At 46.5% G+C, this 21,244-nt stretch overlaps 1 protein-coding gene across 1 annotated transcript in view; it reads right to left on the reverse strand.

Annotated features, from left to right (window-relative positions):
• Positions 1–1,163: 1,163 nt before the first annotated feature.
• The window catches only part of PDGFRL (platelet derived growth factor receptor like), a 277,185-nt gene continuing 257,104 nt past the window's right edge, over positions 1,164–21,244 (reverse strand). Inside the window, exon 6 of the mRNA XM_077279675.1 lies at positions 1,164–1,671. Within this exon, the coding sequence (XP_077135790.1) occupies positions 1,483–1,671 (189 nt within the window). The 3' untranslated portion in view covers positions 1,164–1,482. The remainder of the gene's footprint in view (positions 1,672–21,244) is intronic.

Consider the following 21,244-nt stretch of genomic DNA (forward strand, 5'->3'; position numbering starts at 1 on the left):
GTTCCAGAAGAAGGATTCCTGAAATCAGAAGAGACCTGCGGCCCTGAAGTAAGTGAGATGCAGCACACATGGGATGCGAGATGTCTGTAGGATGCCTAAACGAGTGGAGACTGAAGCTCGCCCACGACTACCTCACCTGGGCATCTTATAAAGGGATGGATAGCAGACTACTAATCCTCTGCAGAGGTGTACATAAAAGATAGCTATACCTTGACCCTCTCCTCAAAAGTTCTCGCATTAGAGATGAGCAAAAAGATTTGTAGGGACCTGGTCCAGTGTCCGTATCGGTGCTCCATGGCAGCCGGATCAGGGTCTTTTCAGGCGCCCAAGAAGTTGCATGAGTTCTTCTTCCACAAGCCTTTTAAACGGCAGAGGTGCTCAGGATGAAAGCATGGTGGGCGAAGAAGTTCCCAAGACCCTGATCCTACTGCAACAAGAATACCAGTGAGGACGCTGGACAGGGTCCTGTGAATCTTTTTGTTCATGTCAGTATTGGACCAGAGCGGTGATGGTCATCTTGATAGTTACTAAAGCCGTTGTTATACCTGTGGAACAAAGGATAAGATATACTGAACTACATGTTCTTTGTAACCACAGATTGAAGACAATGAGGGACCATTGAATCGCTCTCATATTAGCTGGCTACTGTTGCTTTGGTTCAGGTTAGCAATAAAGGGATTGGCCATAGTCTTTCTACCACAAACAGTACCACACAAGTGTTACATCGAGTACTGCAGCTCAGGTCCATTGAAGTGTTTACGTTCGAGTTGCAATATCACAGACAACCTGAAGGCAGATGTGATGCTGTTCTTGTAATTAAGTAGCCATGTTTTTCTATCCCTGGACAGTTTTAAGGACCTGCTTTTTCTTATCTCCACATTTGGCCAAAGACTGTTTTGGGTATTATGGCTGAGCCCCCCCCCCCCCGAACAAGGGAAACATTTGAGAATAATTCAGGTCAAGCTATATACAACATATTGATTCATAGAGAAGCATGATAACGTGTGGATTTTTACCTGGCCAATATTATACACTTGGTATACAGTACCTAAACATGACTCTCCACCATGTAATCCCATTACACCCTGAAAGACACTGCAGTTTGTGGCTGAAATGATTTTTCTGACTGATCTGTTCTGTGATGATTTATTCAAAGCTAAATATAATGAAAAATAATAAGTATTTATTTGCTTTTTTAATATGATACACAGTTAAATGGAATACTATACATAATGTACTTGGCTGGATACAAATAAATGTCTATGAATTTGATTATTGTACAAATAACCCTCATGCAGTATCTTCTCAGACCAACATGTTCCACATCTGACCGTCTGGATGATATATTCAGTACACATGGGCAGCTGGAAAGACATAGAATTTGTTCTGCCGGTAATACGCTTTGGTGAAATTGGATTGAGGTTTTAAGGAATCTTGTAAGCTTTGCCTTTAAGGCATTCTTGTCAGGGATGGAGGGTCCACTTAATATCTGTCCACTCTGGTAGCAAGTGTTGTCTGTCCTCGGAGATTCTGTGCTTTGCAAATATAGTAGCCAGCGTCAATTGTTTCAAAGTCTTCTACAGTGATGCTGCTTTTTGAGACTCTGGTAGTGTGTCCAATGCCGCGGTTGACCAGTCTCCAGGAGTCTTGAATGGTCACAGGCCGTTCATACTGTTTTTAAAATATATATATAAAATCAGTGTTAATGATATGATGAAAAATTTTGATAATAGAGGTACAGCTTATCTTATGATGCATGCTACCCCATCACTAGGGCAGTGCCGGATGTAATCATGGTGTCCATGATTTGGACAGGAAAAGTAACACTACATACTGCACTAACCATCAAGTGTGATGGTGATATCGATGGAACCCCTGAGGGCAAAATGCATGGTATCCGGTTTCCAGATAGACCCAGCTGTAATTGGAAGCAGTATATTTCAATAATTGAGCCATTGAGCTGTTCATTTGTGGAGGAGTTTGTGTTATATTTTAGGTTAATGTTGCAGTGTGCCTGTCGTTATCCTTTTCTAGTAAAAAAGGTCATGTCAAATAAAAGCTTGTGGGCCTCTTACATTTCCTGATGACTAATACACATTTTAGCCAGAGTAGCATGTCCATCTGTGAAGAAGGTATATAGCTCTAAAGCTGGTCCTTCAGTATGACACTCAGATCTACCTCTCTGGCCCCGATGTCACCTCTCTGCTGTCCAGAATCCCGAAGTGTCTGTCAGCCATATCCTCCTTCTTCACCTCTCGCTTCCTAAAACTCAATGTAGACAAAACCGAACTCATCATCTTTCCCCCATCTCACATATCCCCCCTACCTGATCTATCTATTATGGTAAACGGCATCACGCTCTCTCCCGCACCTGAAATCCGCTGCCTCGGGGTAACTATCGACTCTGCCTTGTCCTTCAAACCGCACATCCAAACTCTTGCCACCTCCTGTCACCTCCAACTCAAAAATATTGCCAGAATCCATTCCTTCCTCAGCCCACAATCTACCAAAACTCTTGTGCATGCTCTCATCATCTCCCGCCTTGACTACTGCAACACCCTCCTCTGTGGCCTCCCCGCTAACTCTCTTGCACCACTCCAGTCTGTCCTCAACTCTGCTGCCCGGCTAATCCACCTCTCTCCTCGCTACTCCCCTGCTTCTCCCCTCTGCAAACTCCTCCACTGGCTCCCAATTCCCCAACTAATCCAGTTCAAACTACTAAAGGTACCGTCACACTAAACGATATCGCTAGCGATCCGTGACGTTGCAGCGTCCTCGCTAGCGATATCGTTTCGTTTGACACGCAGCAGCGATCAGGATCCTGCTGTGATGTCGCTGGTCGCTGAATAAAGTCCAGAACTTTATTTGGTCGTCCGATCGCCGTGTATCGTTGTGTTTGACACCAAAAGCAACGATACCAGCGATGTTTTACACTGGTAACCAGGGTAAACATCGGGTTACTAAGCGCAGGGCCGCGCTTAGTAACCCGATGTTTACCCTGGTTACCAGCGTAAAAGTAAAAAAAACAAACAGTACATACTCACCTGCGCGTCTGCTTCCTGCTCTGACTGAGCCCGGCCCTAAAGTGAAAGTGAAAGCACCGCGGTGACGTCACCACTGTGCTGTTAGGGCCGGAGCTCAGTCAGTGTCAGGAAGCAGAAGCTGGGGGACGCGCAGGTGAGCATGTGCTGTTTGTTTTTTTTACTTTTACGCTGGTAACCAGGGTAAACATCGGGTTACTAAGCGCGGCCCTGCGCTTAGTAACCCGATGTTTACCCTGGTTACCCAGGGACCTCGGCATCGTTGGTCGCTGGAGAGCGGTCTGTGTGACAGCTCTCCAGCGATCAAACAGCGACGCTGCAGCGATCGACATCGTTGTCGCTATCGCTGCAGCGTCGTTTAATGTGACGGTACCTTAACACTGATCTACAAAGCCATCCGCAACCTGTCCCCTCCCTATATCTCTGAACTAATCTCCCAATATCTTCCCTCACGTAATCTCCTATCCTCCCAAGACCTCGTACTCTCCTCCACACTTAATCGTTCCTCACACAACCGCCTCCAAGATTTCTCCAGAATATCCCCCATCCTCTGGAATTCCATGCCTCAACACGTCCGATTATCCACCACCCTCGGATCCTTCAGACGGAACCTGAAAACCCATCTCTTCAAGAAAGCCTACAGCCTGCAATAACCATTCTGCCGCCTCGCCAGAGCTGCCGCATCGCCAGAGCCGCCGCCTCACCAGAGCCGCCGTCTCACCCCCTACCTTCTGCCTCTTCCCTACTATCCCAAAGAATGTAAGTCCGCAAGGACAGGGTCCTCTCCCCTCTGTACCAGTGTGTCACTGTAAACTTGTTTACTGTAAACGATATCTATAACTCTGTATGTAACCCATTTCTCATGTACAGCACCATGAAATTAATGGTGCTATATAAATGAATAATAATAATAGATTGACAATTTAAGCTAGTTAAGGATCCAAAGTGTCCAATTTCAGACTGTTGATCCTTTTCTTCTCTATAAGATAAGACGCCCCCTAGGAGTCTCTATCCGTGGCTCTATCCTAGAGAGCACAGGAGTGCTCCCTTGTATGGGAGAGATGCTGAGATGGCAGTCGGCCAAATAACCTGTTGAACCATTGTTTTGATGATAGGATGTATGGTGCTGTGTACAGTAGGACTTAAGGTACCGTTACACTAAACGACGCTCCAGCGATATAGACAACGATCCGACCTAAACGAGATCGCTGGAGCGTCGCTGTTAGGTCGCTGTAGAGACGTCAAACACAGCAACTCTAGAACGATGCAGGAGCGATCCAGTGACGTAACGGCGACTCACTTATCGTTCACGCTCCATGTAAAAACATTGCTGACAACGTTGCTTTTGCTGTCAAACACGACGATACATGCCGATCTAGCGACCAAATAAAGTTCCAGACTTCTAGCTCCGACCAGCGATATAACAGCGGGATCCAGATCGCTGCTGCGTGTCAAACTCAACGAGATCGCTATCCAGGACGCTGCAACGTCACGGATCGTTGTCGTTCTCGTTGGAAAGTTGTTTAGTGTGAAGGTACCTTTAAATGCTTTGTATAAACAAAAGGGGATAGGGGGCACCACATCAATACAAAAGCAAGTGGTATGTATCCCATACAACTTAGAAGCACAATCAACAATTCTAATGAACGAGACAATATGAATACAGACAAAGATAGACAAATGTCTAGATCATAATACAGTATAGCATAAAGAAATTAAAACCGTTCTACATATCACATCACAATAATTCAATGTAAGGTATGCTGCCAGCTTAGTCAAAATTACAAGTAAGTGCGATCATAATAGAAGCACCAGATAGAGTAGTTTGCTAATCCATACAACATAGGCAGAGTAGACAAAAGAATATATATAAAGCTAGACAATAGCAACAAGATATGGAACTGATATGTAGAAGAGGGATAACTATATGTAACATGTTAAGGTTGATCCCTATTATGCATATTCTTTCTCTTGTGTCTTGTTGGACTTAAATGATCTGTTACTACTGTCTTTGGTCAGATACCGCAGAGAACCTACAGAGATGGAGCGGAGTGGCTCACTGCTGTATATAGTATACTTATATTGGTACAGAGACATTGCTTGGTCTTCTGTGATCACATTGCACTGTACATCTCTCTACCACTCAGCCCACATCTTCTCTGATGCTTGATGTTTTAAGAGAGCTCTAGACGTAAGGATCAAGCCGATTGTAAAGGAAAAAAACAAACATTTTCTGTATTGTTCCCATTTCGGATCCTGCTAGTTGAATATTTATACCCTAATGTGAATAGAAGTAAGCTTATATATTGAGGAAAAAACTTGTATAGAAAACCTAGCAGTCTGCCATTAATAGTAATAAGACAAATGCAATTAAGACTTTAAACTAAAATGAGCACTGTGCATGTATAAGTGTAGAGTTACCAAGTGGAAGCCTTTCCCTTGTAGCTTCAGCTTCCTATCACTCAGGTATCTATGAACACATTTGATAAATCGCCTCCCATGTGCGTGTCATGAGATCCTTCTCCTTTGACTAGACATATTTGCTTTGGCCATATTCGGAAAGATTTTGGTGCTTCATACTTCTTTCATTTCTGGGTAGAATACACAGGTTTTGGTGCATATTCTGAATTTCTAGAACATCAAATATGAGGGGAACAGGAGGGCAACATGAGGGGTCATGTAATATAATGTAATATAATGAAAGCCCCACCCCGTGGCTCAGTATAGGGGGGGTCGCATGAGAACACGGACCCTATTATTTTGTAATGATGATCTGAATTATATTGAATTCTTCATTAAGTGTATTTATTTCACTGTTTTCTCTTTCAGTCAGAGATCACTTTTTTCTGTCAGTTTTCTGGTTATAGCTGGTTGGTATTGGTGCTATTTTACTGCTTGCTGATTGGCAGTTTGGAAAAAGGCGGGAAGATGATTCACTGCTGATTGGCAGTTTGAAAAAAGCGGGAAGAGTGTTCTATTTTTAGTTTGAGATTCCCCTCAGTTTTGCTCATTACAGCTACTGTGAAGAAAGCAGATCCTGCCCTCCCCCCTATTTTAAAGCATTTTCCTTTTGTCGTGGTTGTTTATTTGTGGGTAAAATTGTCCTGTATACGGGCAGATTGGTTCGGTAAAAAGTTTGATGTTTTTTTGGTTTACTATTTATTTAAGTTATTCATGTAACCCTGAATAAACTACACGGCCACTGTTCTCCAACTTGAGTGTCTGAGTCTTTATTTATTATGGGTTCTGTGTTACCATGCCCTGCTGTGTTCACAGAACAGAGATATCTGGTGTGACTTTGTCCTCGTCATTCTCCGGAATGGTGAGGTAACAGCGCTTATTGGGTTATTCCCATCTATTAGATGCTTCCTTATCCACCTGATTAGGTGAGAACCTTTTAATTGGTGGCGGTCCAGAGATCGAGGGCGAGTCTGGACTGCAGACACTGAGTATGTACTTCACATCCTTGGATATTTTCACAGTGGGACTATTTCGTGCAAAGTAGGGGGCTGTGTAACGTGGACACATGGGCATGTGAGTACAGAATAACTCTTAGCACTAGTTGTTTCTGTACTGGAAGGCTTGTGCCAACCAAACTGTGCTGTTTACTTGGTAAATTAATTTAAGACTCATTTCTATTTGCAAAATGTTCTGCATAGTCTAATAACTCCAGAAATACTGGAGGTTGGTAATGAACAATCAACTTACATTATATATACTGTGGTCTAATACAATGGCTGTTAGTCCTATAGGTTTTTTTGTTCCTGTCAATCAGTCAGGGAGACCTAAGCACTATTAAAGAAACCCTGATGTGAAACACAGGCAGCATTAATCAGTCTGGCTGCCCTATTACAGCTAATTACAGTATTGTGGAAAACTAGGAAGGAAAAAATGCTGCAAAAATAAGAATGGGGAACTGAAGACCCAGTTGTCGGGCATTGAAACTTAGTGCCACAGATAAAAGAGACATCCTACTTACTTAACTTTAAAAAAAGAAAGATGTCTAGCAGTGCCATTAATTCAGAAATGGCAGGTACAGTGGGACCCAGCTACACCCATATACTATTTGCAGAAGTCTGCCTAGAAGCGATCTTCATGGAAGAATTTTGGTCAAAATGTTGCAGCGCCCCAGAGTCCTGGTCGTTGCAGGTTGTTGCTCTGCCGCTAAGGGGAGTGATGTTACGTCTGATGGCACTAAAGGAGTTCACCTGACCAGGTATCACAGTCACACATTACACTCCGGCCACCAGGGGAGCAAAAGGTTCTATGTATTAGGACACTCCTCACACTCTGGTAAAACTGGGGGCTGGATAGGAAGTTAGAGAGAAGCTGACTGGGTTTTGCCCAGGTAACATCTAGTGAGAGAGAGCGTTGCTTGGGAAGATTCAGGGAGGTCCCTGTCAGGGGTGGGATCCTGACAGTGGCCTAGCACAAGACAGATCGTTATGGAGCCGTGCCTGCACCTCATTGCGGCGGCATCCTAAGAAAGGACACGAAGCGAAGTATATTGTGGAGAAGTGAGAAACGAGATCACAGCACAAAGGAGATAGAACCAGGAGGAGTCATGCCCCAAGATCGGCAACATCCTTCTGAGGCGCTTAGCCGGCGGCCGGAACGCCGAGGAAGTAATAGACTCTACGCATTACTTTGAACTACGGCAGGGCAGTTAACTCTAGGTTGGCTGTCTCACCTTTACACCTAATGAAGACAATGGAGGCAATTGTGGGAGAGGGGCGTCTCTAGGGTCCCTATAAAATAGCTCCAGGCCTACCCCATCATACGGGTGCGTCCTATCCATACCATCTGGGGGACGGAGAGAGAGAGAACAGAAACATACACGACAGTTGTGAGGACTATCCCGTGGTGCTCAGCAGGGAGGTACTACAACACACAGTTGCTAGTAGGAAGGCTACTGATTTCCACCTGCAAAGGGAACTCTGGATGTGCCTTCGGACCGGCCGGTCTCAGCCAGCCCTGTTAGCAGTGCTCTGGATTGCGGATGCCGAAGCCTTCAGTAAAGAGGTAAAGAGACTGCAACCCTGTGTCTTCGTCATTTACTGCGACCTACACCATTACCATCTACTCCTCAAGGGTAGCCCTGGGGACACACTTCACCTGTGGGAAGTTACAACATCTAGCTGCCATTCCATCACCCCAACGGACACCTAGCAGCGTCGGTCACCCTGACTGAATACCACAGGTGGCGTCACGAACACTAGCCAAACAAGACCTATTAATTGGACGCCCCTCAAAGGGCCACGGACCGGGTCAGGCCACCGTGACATCCCCCGAACCGAAAGACCCGGTACCGAGTACCTCATTGCCCTTAACGTGGGGGCGCTCCAATGTCATACCTTCAAAATTAAAGCAAGACAAAACCACTCGACTATGCACTAAAGCAAAGGAACTAGTATGCAGAAAAAATGGTAGCAGGTGCTGTGGGCTGATGGGTCAAAATGTGAAATACAGTTATGTCCTGAACTATTTGGACAGTGACTGAATCTTTGTGATTTTAGCTCTGTGTGCCACTATTTTTTATTTAAAATGAAACAACTGAGATGCAATTGAAGTGTATACTTTTGGGTTTAATTAGACGGGTTGAAAAAAATATATCCTGTGAAACGTTTTGGAATTGCAACAATTTTTCTACAAAGCCTCCTCATTTTAGGGGCTCAATAGCAATTGGACAAATGAACTTTACCATAAATAAAATGTTCATTTTTAATACTTTTTACTTTGTAATGTTTTACTAGGCCTTTACTGCAGCTGACTTCAGTTGTTGCTTGTTCATGGGATTTTTTGCCTTAAGTTTTTAGCATGTGAAATGCAAGTTCGATGGGGTTGAGATCTGGTGATTGATTTGGCCATTGTAGAGTATTCCATTTCTTTGTCTTAAAAAAACTCCTGTGTTGCTTTCTCGGTATGTTTTGTGTCATCGCCCATCTGTACTGTGAATCGCTGCCCAATCAATCTTGCTGTATTTGGTTGAATCTGTGAAGAAAGTTTAGCCCTGTACACTTCAGAATTCATCCGGCAGCTTCTGTGACTCCGTGCCATTGTAAGCCATGCATGTCGATGCCATCATACTGCCTCCACCACGTTTTACAGAGAATGTGGTCTGCTTTGGATTGTGAGCAGCTCCAAGCCTTCTCCATACTTTCTTCTTCCCATCATTCTGGTACAGGTTGATATTCCAAAGACATACTGATAGGGAATTTAGATTGTGAGCCCCATCGGGGACAGTGATGATAATGTGTGCAAAATGTAAAGCGCTGCGGAATATGTTAGCGCTATATAAAAATAAAGATTATTATTATTATATTAGTTTCATCTGTCCAAAGAATGCTTTTCCATAACTGGGCTGGCTTCTTTAGATGTTTTTTGGCAAACTGTAATCTGGCATTTGCATTTTTTGCTGCTGATTAATGGTTTGCATCTTGTGGTAAATCCTCTGTATTTTCTCTTCTCTTTATGGTAGACTTACATATTGAAACACTTACTTCCTGGAGAGTGTTCTTCACTTGGGTGAACATTGAGTGTGTGTGTGTGGGGGGGGTTCTCCACCATAGATAGGATTCTACGATCATACACCACTTTTGTCTTCTGAGGAAGTTAAGGCCTTTTTGAGCTCCCAAGCTCACCAGTGTACCACTGTTGGTGGCCTCTCCTAACATTTTTGCAATCTGATGGATCTTTTCAGCCTAATGATGGTCTATTTCTCTTGCATTGAGAGCTCCTTTGACCACATGTTCCAAATGCAAATTCCACACCTGGAATCAGCTCCAGACCTTTTATCGGCCTAATTGATGAGATATTTACGAAGAGTCAGCCCATTAAAGTGCTTTTGAGATAATTGTCCAATTACTTTCGGTCTGTTTAAAAAGAGGCAGCTACAGATTAAACAGCTGTAATTCCTAATCCCTTACAATTAGGATGTAAATATTCTCAAATTAGAGCTGAGAGCCTGTACTTTAAGCCCATAATGATAACTATGTTGAATATGTTTTGGTAAACAGCTAAACTGCTAAAAACTTGTCACTGTCACATATTCCTGGACCTGTGTTTGGCTGTAGCAAATGGCAGTTTATTCACCAAAGGGCTTGGGGCAGGTACAATAATGAATGTCTGCAGACAACAGTGGAGCATGGTGGAGGTTCCTTCCAAGCTTTGGGCCGCATTTGTGCACATGGAGTTGGGAAATTGCAGCACATGAGCCACATATGGCCCTCTGACTGTTCCAGTCCAGCTTGCGGACAGAGAGAGCCGAGGGGCTGAAACCAGTAGCCCACAGGCCACACTGTGCCCTCCTTCACCAGACTGCCCACTGTCTCTGCTGTCTGCATCTGCAGTGAATGCAGTGGTGGAGGAGGGGCCACTGGCCCCTTCTTCTACTAATCAGCATGTGAAACAGCTGATGTGATGATGACATTTCATCGTGTCAGCTGTGCACTGTGGAGAGTCAGTGTGGATCAGGAGCGAGGTGAGTATGCGGTGCTCTTTTTTTCTTTTATGTGTATGGGATGTTTGGCTGGACATTGGGAGGCTATGAGGGTCTCCTGCTGGGCATGGGGAGGCTTTGGGGGTCTACTGCTGGAAATGAGAAGGCTATGGGGGTCTCCTGCTGGACATGGGGAGGCTATGAGGGTCTCCTGCTGACATGGGAAGGCTATGGGGGTCTCCTGCTGGACATGTGGAGGGTATGGGGGGTCTCTTGCTGAATATGGGGAGGCTACGGTAGGCTCTTTCTGGAGATGGGGGTCTCCTGCTGGATATGGGGAGGCTATGGTGGGCTCCTGAGGAACATGGGGAGGCTATGGGGGCTCCTGAGGAACATGGGGAGGCTATGGGGGCTCCTGAGGGACATGGGGAGGCTAAGTGGGCTCATGCTGGACATGGGTGTCTTTTGCTGGAAATGAGGAGGTTATGGGGGGCTCCATCTGGACATGGATGCTGTCTGTATCTGGGTGAATGCATTGGTGGAGGAGGGGCCGTCGGCCCTTTCTTCCACTAATCAGCATGTGAAACAACGCCAGGGCCCTGAGAACGAGCTGGGGCCCATTCGCTGTCGGGGACACCAGGGCTCTATGGGAGCCCGCTGCCAGCCCCCGCGAGTGGAGCCCCTGCCACTTACTCAGGGCCCTAGCACTTACCTCACCCCATTCCTGCACTGCGGTGTCTTCCGTGTCTTCTAACTCTGAGGTTTCAGGTCAGAGGGCACGATGACGTCACATCTGTGTGCCCTCTGTCTGAACAGTCACTGCAGAGAGCCGGAAGATGGGGACGCTGAAGATTATTTTTTTCCTATATTTTATGTTGTAATTCCATAGGGTTTTTATTCCTGAGCCTTTTATACAAATAACTGGAATTTCTCATCTTGACTGTGGAGAGCAGTTGAACAGTGGCGTCGTGCACTGCTCTAAGGCCACGTTCACACAACTGTATGTACAGTCTGTTACCGACGGAAAGAATTGACATCATAAAGACAGCACTAGGACCAACGTTCTGCAATTGAGCTGTTCAGATTATGTATTTTTGCATGGACCGAATGTTCGCATGAAAAAAAATTGTAGCATGCAATATTCTGAAGTCGTATTTGAGACCTCCCCATTCAAGTGTATGGATGCAACCAAATTGGATCCCATACAAGTCAACAGAATACAGCATCAGTTTTTATGGATACATAGCCACTATTAACATAGGAAACTAATTTTGATCTTGTTAATTTTATTCATCGCCGATGTATAAAAACTAGTGCCATATGGATTGCAAGCAGATTGCATATGAATGTCAACAGATGAAAAATCATTCATTTTTTTACTGGAAGAAAATTGGAAGATTTTTTATATGCTAGTGTGAACTCAGCCTTATAGTGTCTATTCAATATGTAATCAAAATTGAATCACAAGACACATAGTAGATCTCTATTACAAAATGTAAACACTAGAGAGTACCAATATATACCAGTGCCTTGAAAATGTATTCATACCCGTGAACATTTCCACATTTTTTCATGTTATACCCACAAACTTAAATGTATTTTATTGGGATTTTATGTGATATACCATCACACAAAGTAGCAAGTATTTGAGAAGTGTAAAGGAAATGATATCGGGTTTTCTACATATTTTAAAAATATAAATCTGAAAATTGTGAATGGGGCAAGGTAGAGGTTGCAGTATTTTGGCAGCTTTGTGTGGTCTTTTTCATTGACTATTTATCTTTGGCCTGGGCCCGCTTTGTTTATCTTTTATTACTACACAGCTCTGGCAAAAATTAAGAGACCACCACATCAAACCCTGTCATGTTCAGCCCAATCTCCAGACCTGAACCCCATTGAAAACCTCTGGAATGTAATAAAGAGGATGATGGATAGTCACAAGCCATCAAACAAAGAAGAACTGCTTACATTTTTGTGCCAGAAGCAGTGTGAAAGACTGGTGGCACACATGCCAAGATGCATGAAAGCTGTGCTAAAAATCATGGTTATTCCACAAAATATTGATTTCTGAACTCTGTCTGAGTTAGAACATTAGTATTGTTGTTTCTAAATGATTATGAACTTGTTGTCTTTATATTATTTGAGGTCTGAATGCACTGGATTTTTTTTGTAATTTTGACCATTTCTCCTTTTCAGAAAAAAATACAAAAATGTATTGCTTGGAACTTCGGAGACATGTTGTCAGAAGTTTATAGAATAAAAGAATAATTTACATTTTACTCAAAAATATACCTATAAAGAGAAAAATCAGACAAACTGAAAATTTTGCAGTGGTCTCTTAATTTTTGCCACAGCTGTATATAGGTTTACTAGCTATTGAACCCGTTCTACGCCCGGGTGGCGAGCATTTATATTGGTATATGGTCTCCATCCTGGTATGTGCTGCTCCCATCTTGCTCTCCCATCCTGTCATGTGCTGCTCCATTCTGCTTCCCCATCCTGTCATGTGCTGCTCCACCGTGTCATGTGCTGCTCCATCCTGCGCCCCCATCCTGTCATGCGCTGCTCCACCGTGTCATGTGCTGCTCCATCCTGCATCCCCATCCTGTCATGTGCTGCTCCACCGTGTCATGTGCTGCTCCATCCTGCGCCCCCATCCTGTCATGTGCTGCTCCACCGTGTCATGTGCTGCTCCATCCTGCATCCCCATCCTGTCATGTGCTGCTCCACCGTGTCAAGTGCTGCTCCATCCTGCGCCCCATCCTGTCATGTGCTGCTCCACCGTGTCATGTGCTGCTCCATCCTGCATCCCCATCCTGTCATGTGCTCCCATCCTGCGCCCCCATCCTATCACGTGCTGCTCCATCCTGCGCCCCCATCATTGCGGGCGGCTGTGCTGAGTGCGGGCGGCTGTGCTGAGTGCGGGCGGCTGTGCTGAGTGCGGGCGGCTGTGCTGAGTGCGCGCGGCTGTGCTGAGTGCGGGCGGCTGTGCTGAGTGCTGGCGGCTGTGCTGAGTGCGGGTGGCTGTGCTGAGTGCGGGCGGCTGTGCTGAGTGCGGGCGGCTGTGCGTGGCGCTGCTGGGTGCGGGTGGCTGTGGGTGGCTGTGCTGGGTGCAGCGGCTGTGTGTGGCTGTGGGCGGCGGCTGTGCTGGGTGCGGCGGCTGTGCTGGGTGCGGCGGCTGTGCGTGGCTGTGCTGGGTGCGGCGGCTGTGCTGGGTGCGGTGGCTGTGCTGGGTGCGGCGGCTGTGCGTGGCTGTGCTGGGTGCGGCGGCTGTGCTGGGTGCGGTGGCTGTGCGTGGCTGTGGGCGGCTGTGCGTGGCTGTGCTGGGTGCAGCGGCTGTGCGTGGCTGTAGGCGGCTGTGCTGGGTGCGGTGGCTGTGCGTGGCTGTGCTGGGTGCGGTGGCTGTGGTGGGTGCGGCGGCTGTGGGTGGCTGTGCTGGGTGCGGCGGCTGTGTGTGGCTGTGGGCGGCTGTGCGTGGCTGTGGGCGGCTGTGCGTGGCTGTGGGCGGCTGTGTGTGGCTGTGCTGGGTGCGGCGGCTGTGGATGGCTGTGCTGAGTGCGGCGGCTGTGCTGGGTGCGGCAGCTGTGGGCGGCTGTGCTGGGTGCGGCGGCTGTGCTGGGTGCGGCGGCTGTGCTGGGTGCGGCGGCTGTGCGTGGCTGTGGGCGGCTGTGCGTGGCTGTGCTGGGTGCGGCGGCTGTGCTGGGTGCGGCGGCTGTGCGTGGCTGTGCTGGGTGCGGCGGCTGTGCTGGGTGCGGTGGCTGTGCGTGGCTGTAGGCGCCTGTGCGTGGCTGTGGGCGGCTGTGCATGGCTGTGCTGGGTGCAGCGGCTGTGCGTGGCTGTAGGCGGCTGTGCTGGGTGCGGCGGCTGTGCGTGGCTGTGCTGGGTGCGGTGGTGGGTGCGGCGGCTGTGCGTGGCTGTGCTGGGTGCGGCGGCTGTACTGGGTGCGGTGGCTGTGGGTGGTTGTGTGTGGCTGTGGGCGGCTGTGCGTGGCTGTGGGCGGCTGTGCGTGGCTGTGCTGGGTGCGGCGGCTGTACTGGGTGCGGCAGCTGTGGGCGGCTGTGCGTGGCTGTGGGCGGCTGTGTGTGGCTGTGCTGGGTGCGGCGGCTGTGGACAGCTGTGCTGAGTGTGGCGGCTGTGCTGGGTGCGGCGGCTGTGGACGGCTGTGCTGAGTGCGGCGGCTGTGCTGGGTGCGGCAGCTGTGGGCGGCTGTGCTGGGTGCGGCGGCTGTGCTGGGTGCGGCGGCTGTGCTGGGTGCGGAGGCTGTGCTGGGTGCGGCGGCTGTGCGTGGCTGTGGGCGGCTGTGCGTGGCTGTGGGCGGCTGTGCGTGGCTGTGCTGGGTGCGGCGGCTGTGCTGGGTGCGGCGGCTGTGCGTGGCTGTGCTGGGTGCGGCGGCTGTGCTGGGTGCGGCGGCTGTGCGTGGCTGTAGGCGCCTGTGCGTGGCTGTGGGTGGCTGTGCGTGGCTGTGCTGGGTGCAGCGGCTGTGCGTGGCTGTAGGCGGCTGTGCTGGGTGCGGCGGCTATGCGTGGCTGTGCTGGGTACTGTGGTGGGTGCGGCGGCTGTGCGTGGCTGTACTGGGTGCGGTGGCTGTGGGCGGCTGTGTGTGGCTGTGGGCGGCTGTGCGTGGCTGTGGGCGGCTGTGCGTGGCTGTGCTGGGTGCGGCGGCTGTACTGGGTGCGGCAGCTGTGGGCGGCTGTGTGTGGCTGTGGGCGGCTGTGCGTGGCTGTGGGCGGCTGTGCGTGGCTGTGCTGGGTGCGGCGGCTGTACTGGGTGCGGCGGCTGTGGGCGGCTGTGCGTGGCTGTGCTGGGTGCGGCGGCTGTGCGTGGCTGTGCTGGGTGCGGTGGTGGGTGCGGCAGCTGTGCGTGTGTGCTGGGTGCGGCGGCTGTACTGGGTGCGGCGGCTGTGTGTGGCTGTGGGCGGCTATGCGTGGCTGTGGGCGGCTGTGCGTGGCTGTGCTGGGTGCGGCGGCTGTGCTCGGTGCGGCGGCTGTGCGTGGCTGTGCTGGGTGCGGTGGCTGTGGTGGGTGCGGTGGCTGTGGATGTAAGTGGCGTAAATAACAAATAGCTGTGGCATGAAGTGCCACAGCCTCATGGCACAGCAATTTGTTACTTGCGGAGGGTGAGTATACTTACCTGTCCCGTTCCACCGACGCCATTCCGGGCCATGAATATCCCCCTGCTCCCGGAATCGGCGCCTGCGCAGTCCGCGCTTTCCGGCGCCATTTTCTTGAAGACACATTGCAGTGTGTCTTCAAGAAAATGGCGCCGGAAAGCGCGGACTGCGCAGGCGCCTTTTCCGGCACCAGGATGACAGAATTTCTGTGTCCTCCTGGTGCCGGAAAAGGCGCCTGCGCAGTCCGCGCTTTCCGGCGCCATTTTCTTGAAGACACACTGCAATGTGTCTTCAAGAAAATGGCGCCGGAAAGCGCGGACTGCGCAGGCGCCGATTCCGGCAGCTTTGGGATATTCATGGCCCGGAATGGCGTCGGTGGAACGGGACAGGTAAGTATACTCACCCTCCGCCTCCTGGCTCGTCCCTGTTTCTCTGTTGGAGATCGCGGTGTGCGTTCATCGCTTACGCATACCGCGATCTCCTGGGAGCGTCGCTCTGTGGGGCCCAGACTGCGCCGGCGCTTGCGCTTGCGCAGTCTATAAAGGCTTCGGACAGAGTGACGCTCCCAGCGTTATATTATAGATTACTATAGGTGTATACTTCAGTATTAATCTGATTCAGCACAATATTATAAGCACAAATACTTTCTTTACATGTATAGTTGTATGAACACTTAGATATATCAGGAAATACATACACTTGACAGAATACTGGGCTAGACCAAAATTTTGCCTCCATATTGCTGGATGTTCTGTCCTTTTGTCCTGTTTGCCAATATACAGTTATATGAAAAAGTTTGGGCACCCCTATTAATCTTAAGCTTAATGTTTTATAAAAATTGTTTTTTTTGCAACAGCTATTTCAGTTTCATATATCTAATAACTGTTGGACACAGTAATGTTTCTGCCTTGAAATGAGGTTTATTGTACTAACAGAAAATGTGCAATCTGCATTCAAACAAAATTTGACAGGTGCATAAGTATGGGCACCCTTATCATTTTCTTGTTTTAAATACTCCTACCTACTTTTTACTGACTTACTAAAGCACTTTTTTTGGTTTTGTAACCTCATTGAGCTTTGAACTTCATAGCCAGGTGTATGCAATCATGAGAAAAGCTACTTAAAGTGGCCACTTGCAAGTTGTTCTCCTGTTTGAATCTCCTCTGAAGAGTGGCATTATGGGCTCCTCAAAACAACTGTCAAATGATCTGAAAACAAAGATTATTCAACATAGTTGTTCAGGGGAAGGATACAAAAAGCTGTCTCAGAGATTTAACCTGTCAATTTCCACTGTGAGGAACATAGTAAGGAAATGGAAGAACACAGGTACAGTTCTTGTTAAGGCCAGAAGTGGCAGGCCAAGAAAAACATCATAAAGGCAGAGAAGAAGAATGGTGTGATCAGTCAAGGACAATCCTCAGACCACCTCCAGAGAGCTGCAGCATCAACTTGCTGCAGATGGTGTCACTGTGCATCGGTCAACTATACAACGCACGAAAGAAGCAGTTTCTGCAAGCACACCACAAACAGAGTCAGCTGAGGTATGCAAAAGCACATTTGGAGAAGCCAATTTCTTTTTGGAAGAAGGTCCTGTGGACTGATGAAACCAAGATTGAGTTGTTTGGTCATACAAAAAGGTGTTATGCATGGCGGCAAAAAAACACAGCATTCCAAGAAAAACACTTGCTACCCACAGTAAAATTTGGTGGAGGTTCCATCATGTTTTGGGGCTGTGTGGCCAATGCCAGCACCGGGAATCTTGTTAAAGTTGAGGGACCCATGGATTCCTCTCAGTATCAGCAGATTCTTGACAAAAATGTTCATGAATCAGTGACAAAGTTGAAGTTACGCAGGTGATGGATCTTTCAGCAAGACAATGATCCAAAACACCGCTCAAAATCTACTCAGGCATTCATGCAGAGGAACAATTACACTGTTCTGGAATGGCCATCCCAGTCCCCAGACCTGAATATCATTGACCATCTGTGGGATCATTTGAAGAGGGCTGTCCATGCCAGTACATAGATGACTTGATAAAGAAAAAGGAGATTATATTGGACATTTGAGAGCAAAAAAAGGTAAACTGAATGTACATTTTGGAGTATGATTTCCTGTTATACCTGTTTTTCATAATCAAAGATGTAAACCTTTGGTAACACAATATGCCGTAAAGGTTTAAAATTCTGCAGTGCCCGCAAGGTCCCCCTGCTCAAGAAGGCACATGTGCAGGCCCGTCTGAAGTTTGCCAATGAACACCTGGATGATTTTGTGAGTGATTGGGAGAAGGTGCTGTGGTCAGGTGAGACAAAAATTGAGCTCTTTGGAATTAACTCAACTCGCCAAGTTTGGAGGAAGAGAAATGCTGCCTATGACCCAAAGAACACTGTCCCCACTGTCAAGCATGGAGGTGGAAACATAATGTTTTGGGGGTGATTCTCTGCATCAATGGGAGAATGAATGCAGCCATGTACCATAAAATCCTGCGTGACAACCTCCTTCCCTCCGCCAGGACATAAAAAATGAGTTGTGGCTGGGTCTTCCAGAAAGACAATGGCTTCCTGTCATGTGCGCAAACCTCATCTTCAACTACAAAAACGTCTGACTACTGTGCTTGCCAACGAGGGTTTTGCCACCAAGTATTGTTTTGTTTGCCAGAGGGATCCAATACTTATTTCTCACTGGAAAATGCTAATAAATTTATATAATTTATACAATTTGATTTTCTGGATTTTATTTTTGATATTCTATCTCTCAATGTTAAAATTAACTTACCCGAAAAATGAAAGACTGTTCATGTCTTTGTCAGTGGGCAAACTTACAAAATGAGCAAGGGATCAAATACTTATTTCCCCACTGTAGATGGACTGACTATTTTTGTCACTATACCGTCTTAATAGTCTGTACTATGATTTACGGTATCATGCCTTACATGCAAATTCTTACATGAATCATGGAAGTTCATTGATATTCCCTGCTTTGTCTGATATAGACTACCTTGCTATGCTTTACTTTTTGTAAAAACCTCCTCCCACCTTTATCTACTTGATTTTATCCCCTTTTGAATCCTCTTACATGTCCCATTTACTCTCTGGTTCATGTCTTTTTTACATTTAATCTTTAATAAAAATCTTTATATTTTATACTCTTTTGAGTGGTGTTTTCTGGGTACTTTGTACCCTGACTTTGGTTGTAAAAACCCAGTTAGGTAGCATGGTCAAATAAAGGGCCCAAACAAAGCATGTTCTAATAAAGCCTGTAATTTTGTATCGATATTTATAGCCATTTATTGACATTCTATTATAAGTGCTTTGGGCTTGAGAGTAATTTGTAGGATATTGACTTTTCAATATGGCTGGACTAGGAGCCATGATGAAGTGCTCCTGCTGCCAATACCAACATGTGAATCGGATCTGACACATTCCCACCACAGATTCACATGTGCAGCAGCAACAGAATTGTCTCTGTATCTGGCAGGAAAATGTGTCACAATAGGTCAAAAGACAATATGTGGAAAGCACTGCCAAGGAAGACCGGAATTCTTTGGGTGTGTGCAATTATGAAACAGACATATTGTGCTATTCACTCTTGTCCGTTTGCCATTGTACGACATTGCATATCTAGTCTGGTGCTTTATAAATAGTTATCTGCCATTCATATAGAAGAACATATGTGCCTCGCTATGTGCACACAGTCTGTAATCAATTACAATAAATGATATTATCCTACTGTACAGAGCCAGCAATTACAGGGAGTGGCGAGTTACAATTGGCTACCCAGCATTAATATAGTAGGAAGCCATTCTTAATATTCTTCTTTTATGGTCATCGTTCTCATTAATAGTTGGGGGTGTTAGATTATTTAATTACTAAATTTCCTTTTCCCTGTTGTTATGTTAAATCCCAATGTCTCTGGTGTAGTCACATTTCATCCTGTTTTGCTGTCAGGCCAAAGAAGAATCGGCTTGCTGAATTTCCCAATCCTTGATACTCCCAGGAGATAAGCCACGGCCAGCAGTAACTGACAGTCATTATTGCAATCAACATTATACATTCCGAACGGGAGAGTCAGAAGGATCAGATATGTAAACTGTCCTAAAGTTTTCACACATTCCCTTTAACGTACCATTCTCTATACTTATGAAACATAGGGTGCTTTCATATTGTGTTCTGTGTCCCCATCGCGACATGTCTGAAATCCCTCCGCAGAACGGGGTCCGGACACATGCACTGATGAGGCCAATGGTGGTGGCAGTGCAAACATAAGCTCTGCCATGCACTTTTTTGGGAGTTTTCGCCTACGGGAGGTGGAGACTCAGATGCAGTCTACTACGTCAGAGTATCGGCTTCCTGTAGGTTTACACTAAAAATGATGCACTTCAGAGGGTACATTTGCTCTGCTATCATTATTACAGTCTATGGCCCAACCGGCACATACGTCCCGACACCATTTTGTGGGGTATTTCAGATATATGCCCAGACGGGAACACAGAACACAATGTGAAAGCATCTTTATAAATGTGCCCCTGCTGTGTACTGTGGAATGGCTGTGTCTGACCGTACAGGAACATGGCCTGATCATAACACAGCTCCTGGGCAGGGGAGGAAGCAAGAGAGTGTACAGACAGGACAGCATGGGATTATAGCTGACTCTTTTTATGAGGTAAAACATTTATTGCCTGACTTTAAACATGTTTTACCTCACAGAACGAATCAGCTGCAATACCATGCTGTTCTGCCTGTAATCTCTCTTTTGCTTCCTCTCAGATATTACACTGTACACTGCAGTCACATGTATAAGATTATCTCAGAACATAAATATTTTCTTAAACATATCCAATTGTGGAAATTATTATTCGAAGATCTATTGATTAACCCCTTTACCCCCGAAGGTGGTTTGCACGGTAATGATCAGGCCAATTTTTACAATTCTGACCACTGTCACTTTATGTGGTTATAACTCTGGAACGCTTTAATGAATCCCATTGATTCTCAAAATGTTTTTTTTTTGTAACATATTGTACTTCATGATAGTGGTAACATTTCTTCAATATGACTTGTGTTTATTTGTAAAAAAAAAAAAAATGGAAATTTGTTGAAAACTTTGAAAATTTAGCACTTTTCAAACTTTGAATTTTCATGCCCTTAAATCACTGAGATATGTCACACAAAATAGTTGACAAATAACATTTCCCACAAGTCTAGTTTACATCAGCACAATTTTGGAACCAATTTTTTTTTTTTGCTAAGTTATAAGGGTTAAACGTTGACCAGCGATTTTTTCATTTTTCCAACAAAATTTACAAAACCATTTTTTTAGGGAACACATCACATTTGAAGTCACTTTGAGGGGTCTATATGACAGAAAATACCTAAAGTGGCACCATTCTAAAAACTGCACCCCTCAAGGTGCTCAAAACCACGTTCAAGAACTTTATGAATCCATCAGGTGCTTCACAGAAAGCAAAAAAATGAACATTTTACACAAAAAATTTACTTCAGATCCAATTATTTTTATTTTGACAAGGGTGACAGGAAAAAATACACCCCAAAATTTGATGTGTAATTTCTCCTGAGCATGCCGATACTCCATATGAGGGAGAAAACCACTGTTTGGGTGCACGGCAGAGCTCGAAAGTGAAGGAGTGACATTTGACTT

Source organism: Ranitomeya variabilis, chromosome 1, assembly GCF_051348905.1.
Source record: "Ranitomeya variabilis isolate aRanVar5 chromosome 1, aRanVar5.hap1, whole genome shotgun sequence".
NCBI classification, from domain to species: Eukaryota; Metazoa; Chordata; class Amphibia; order Anura; family Dendrobatidae; genus Ranitomeya; species Ranitomeya variabilis.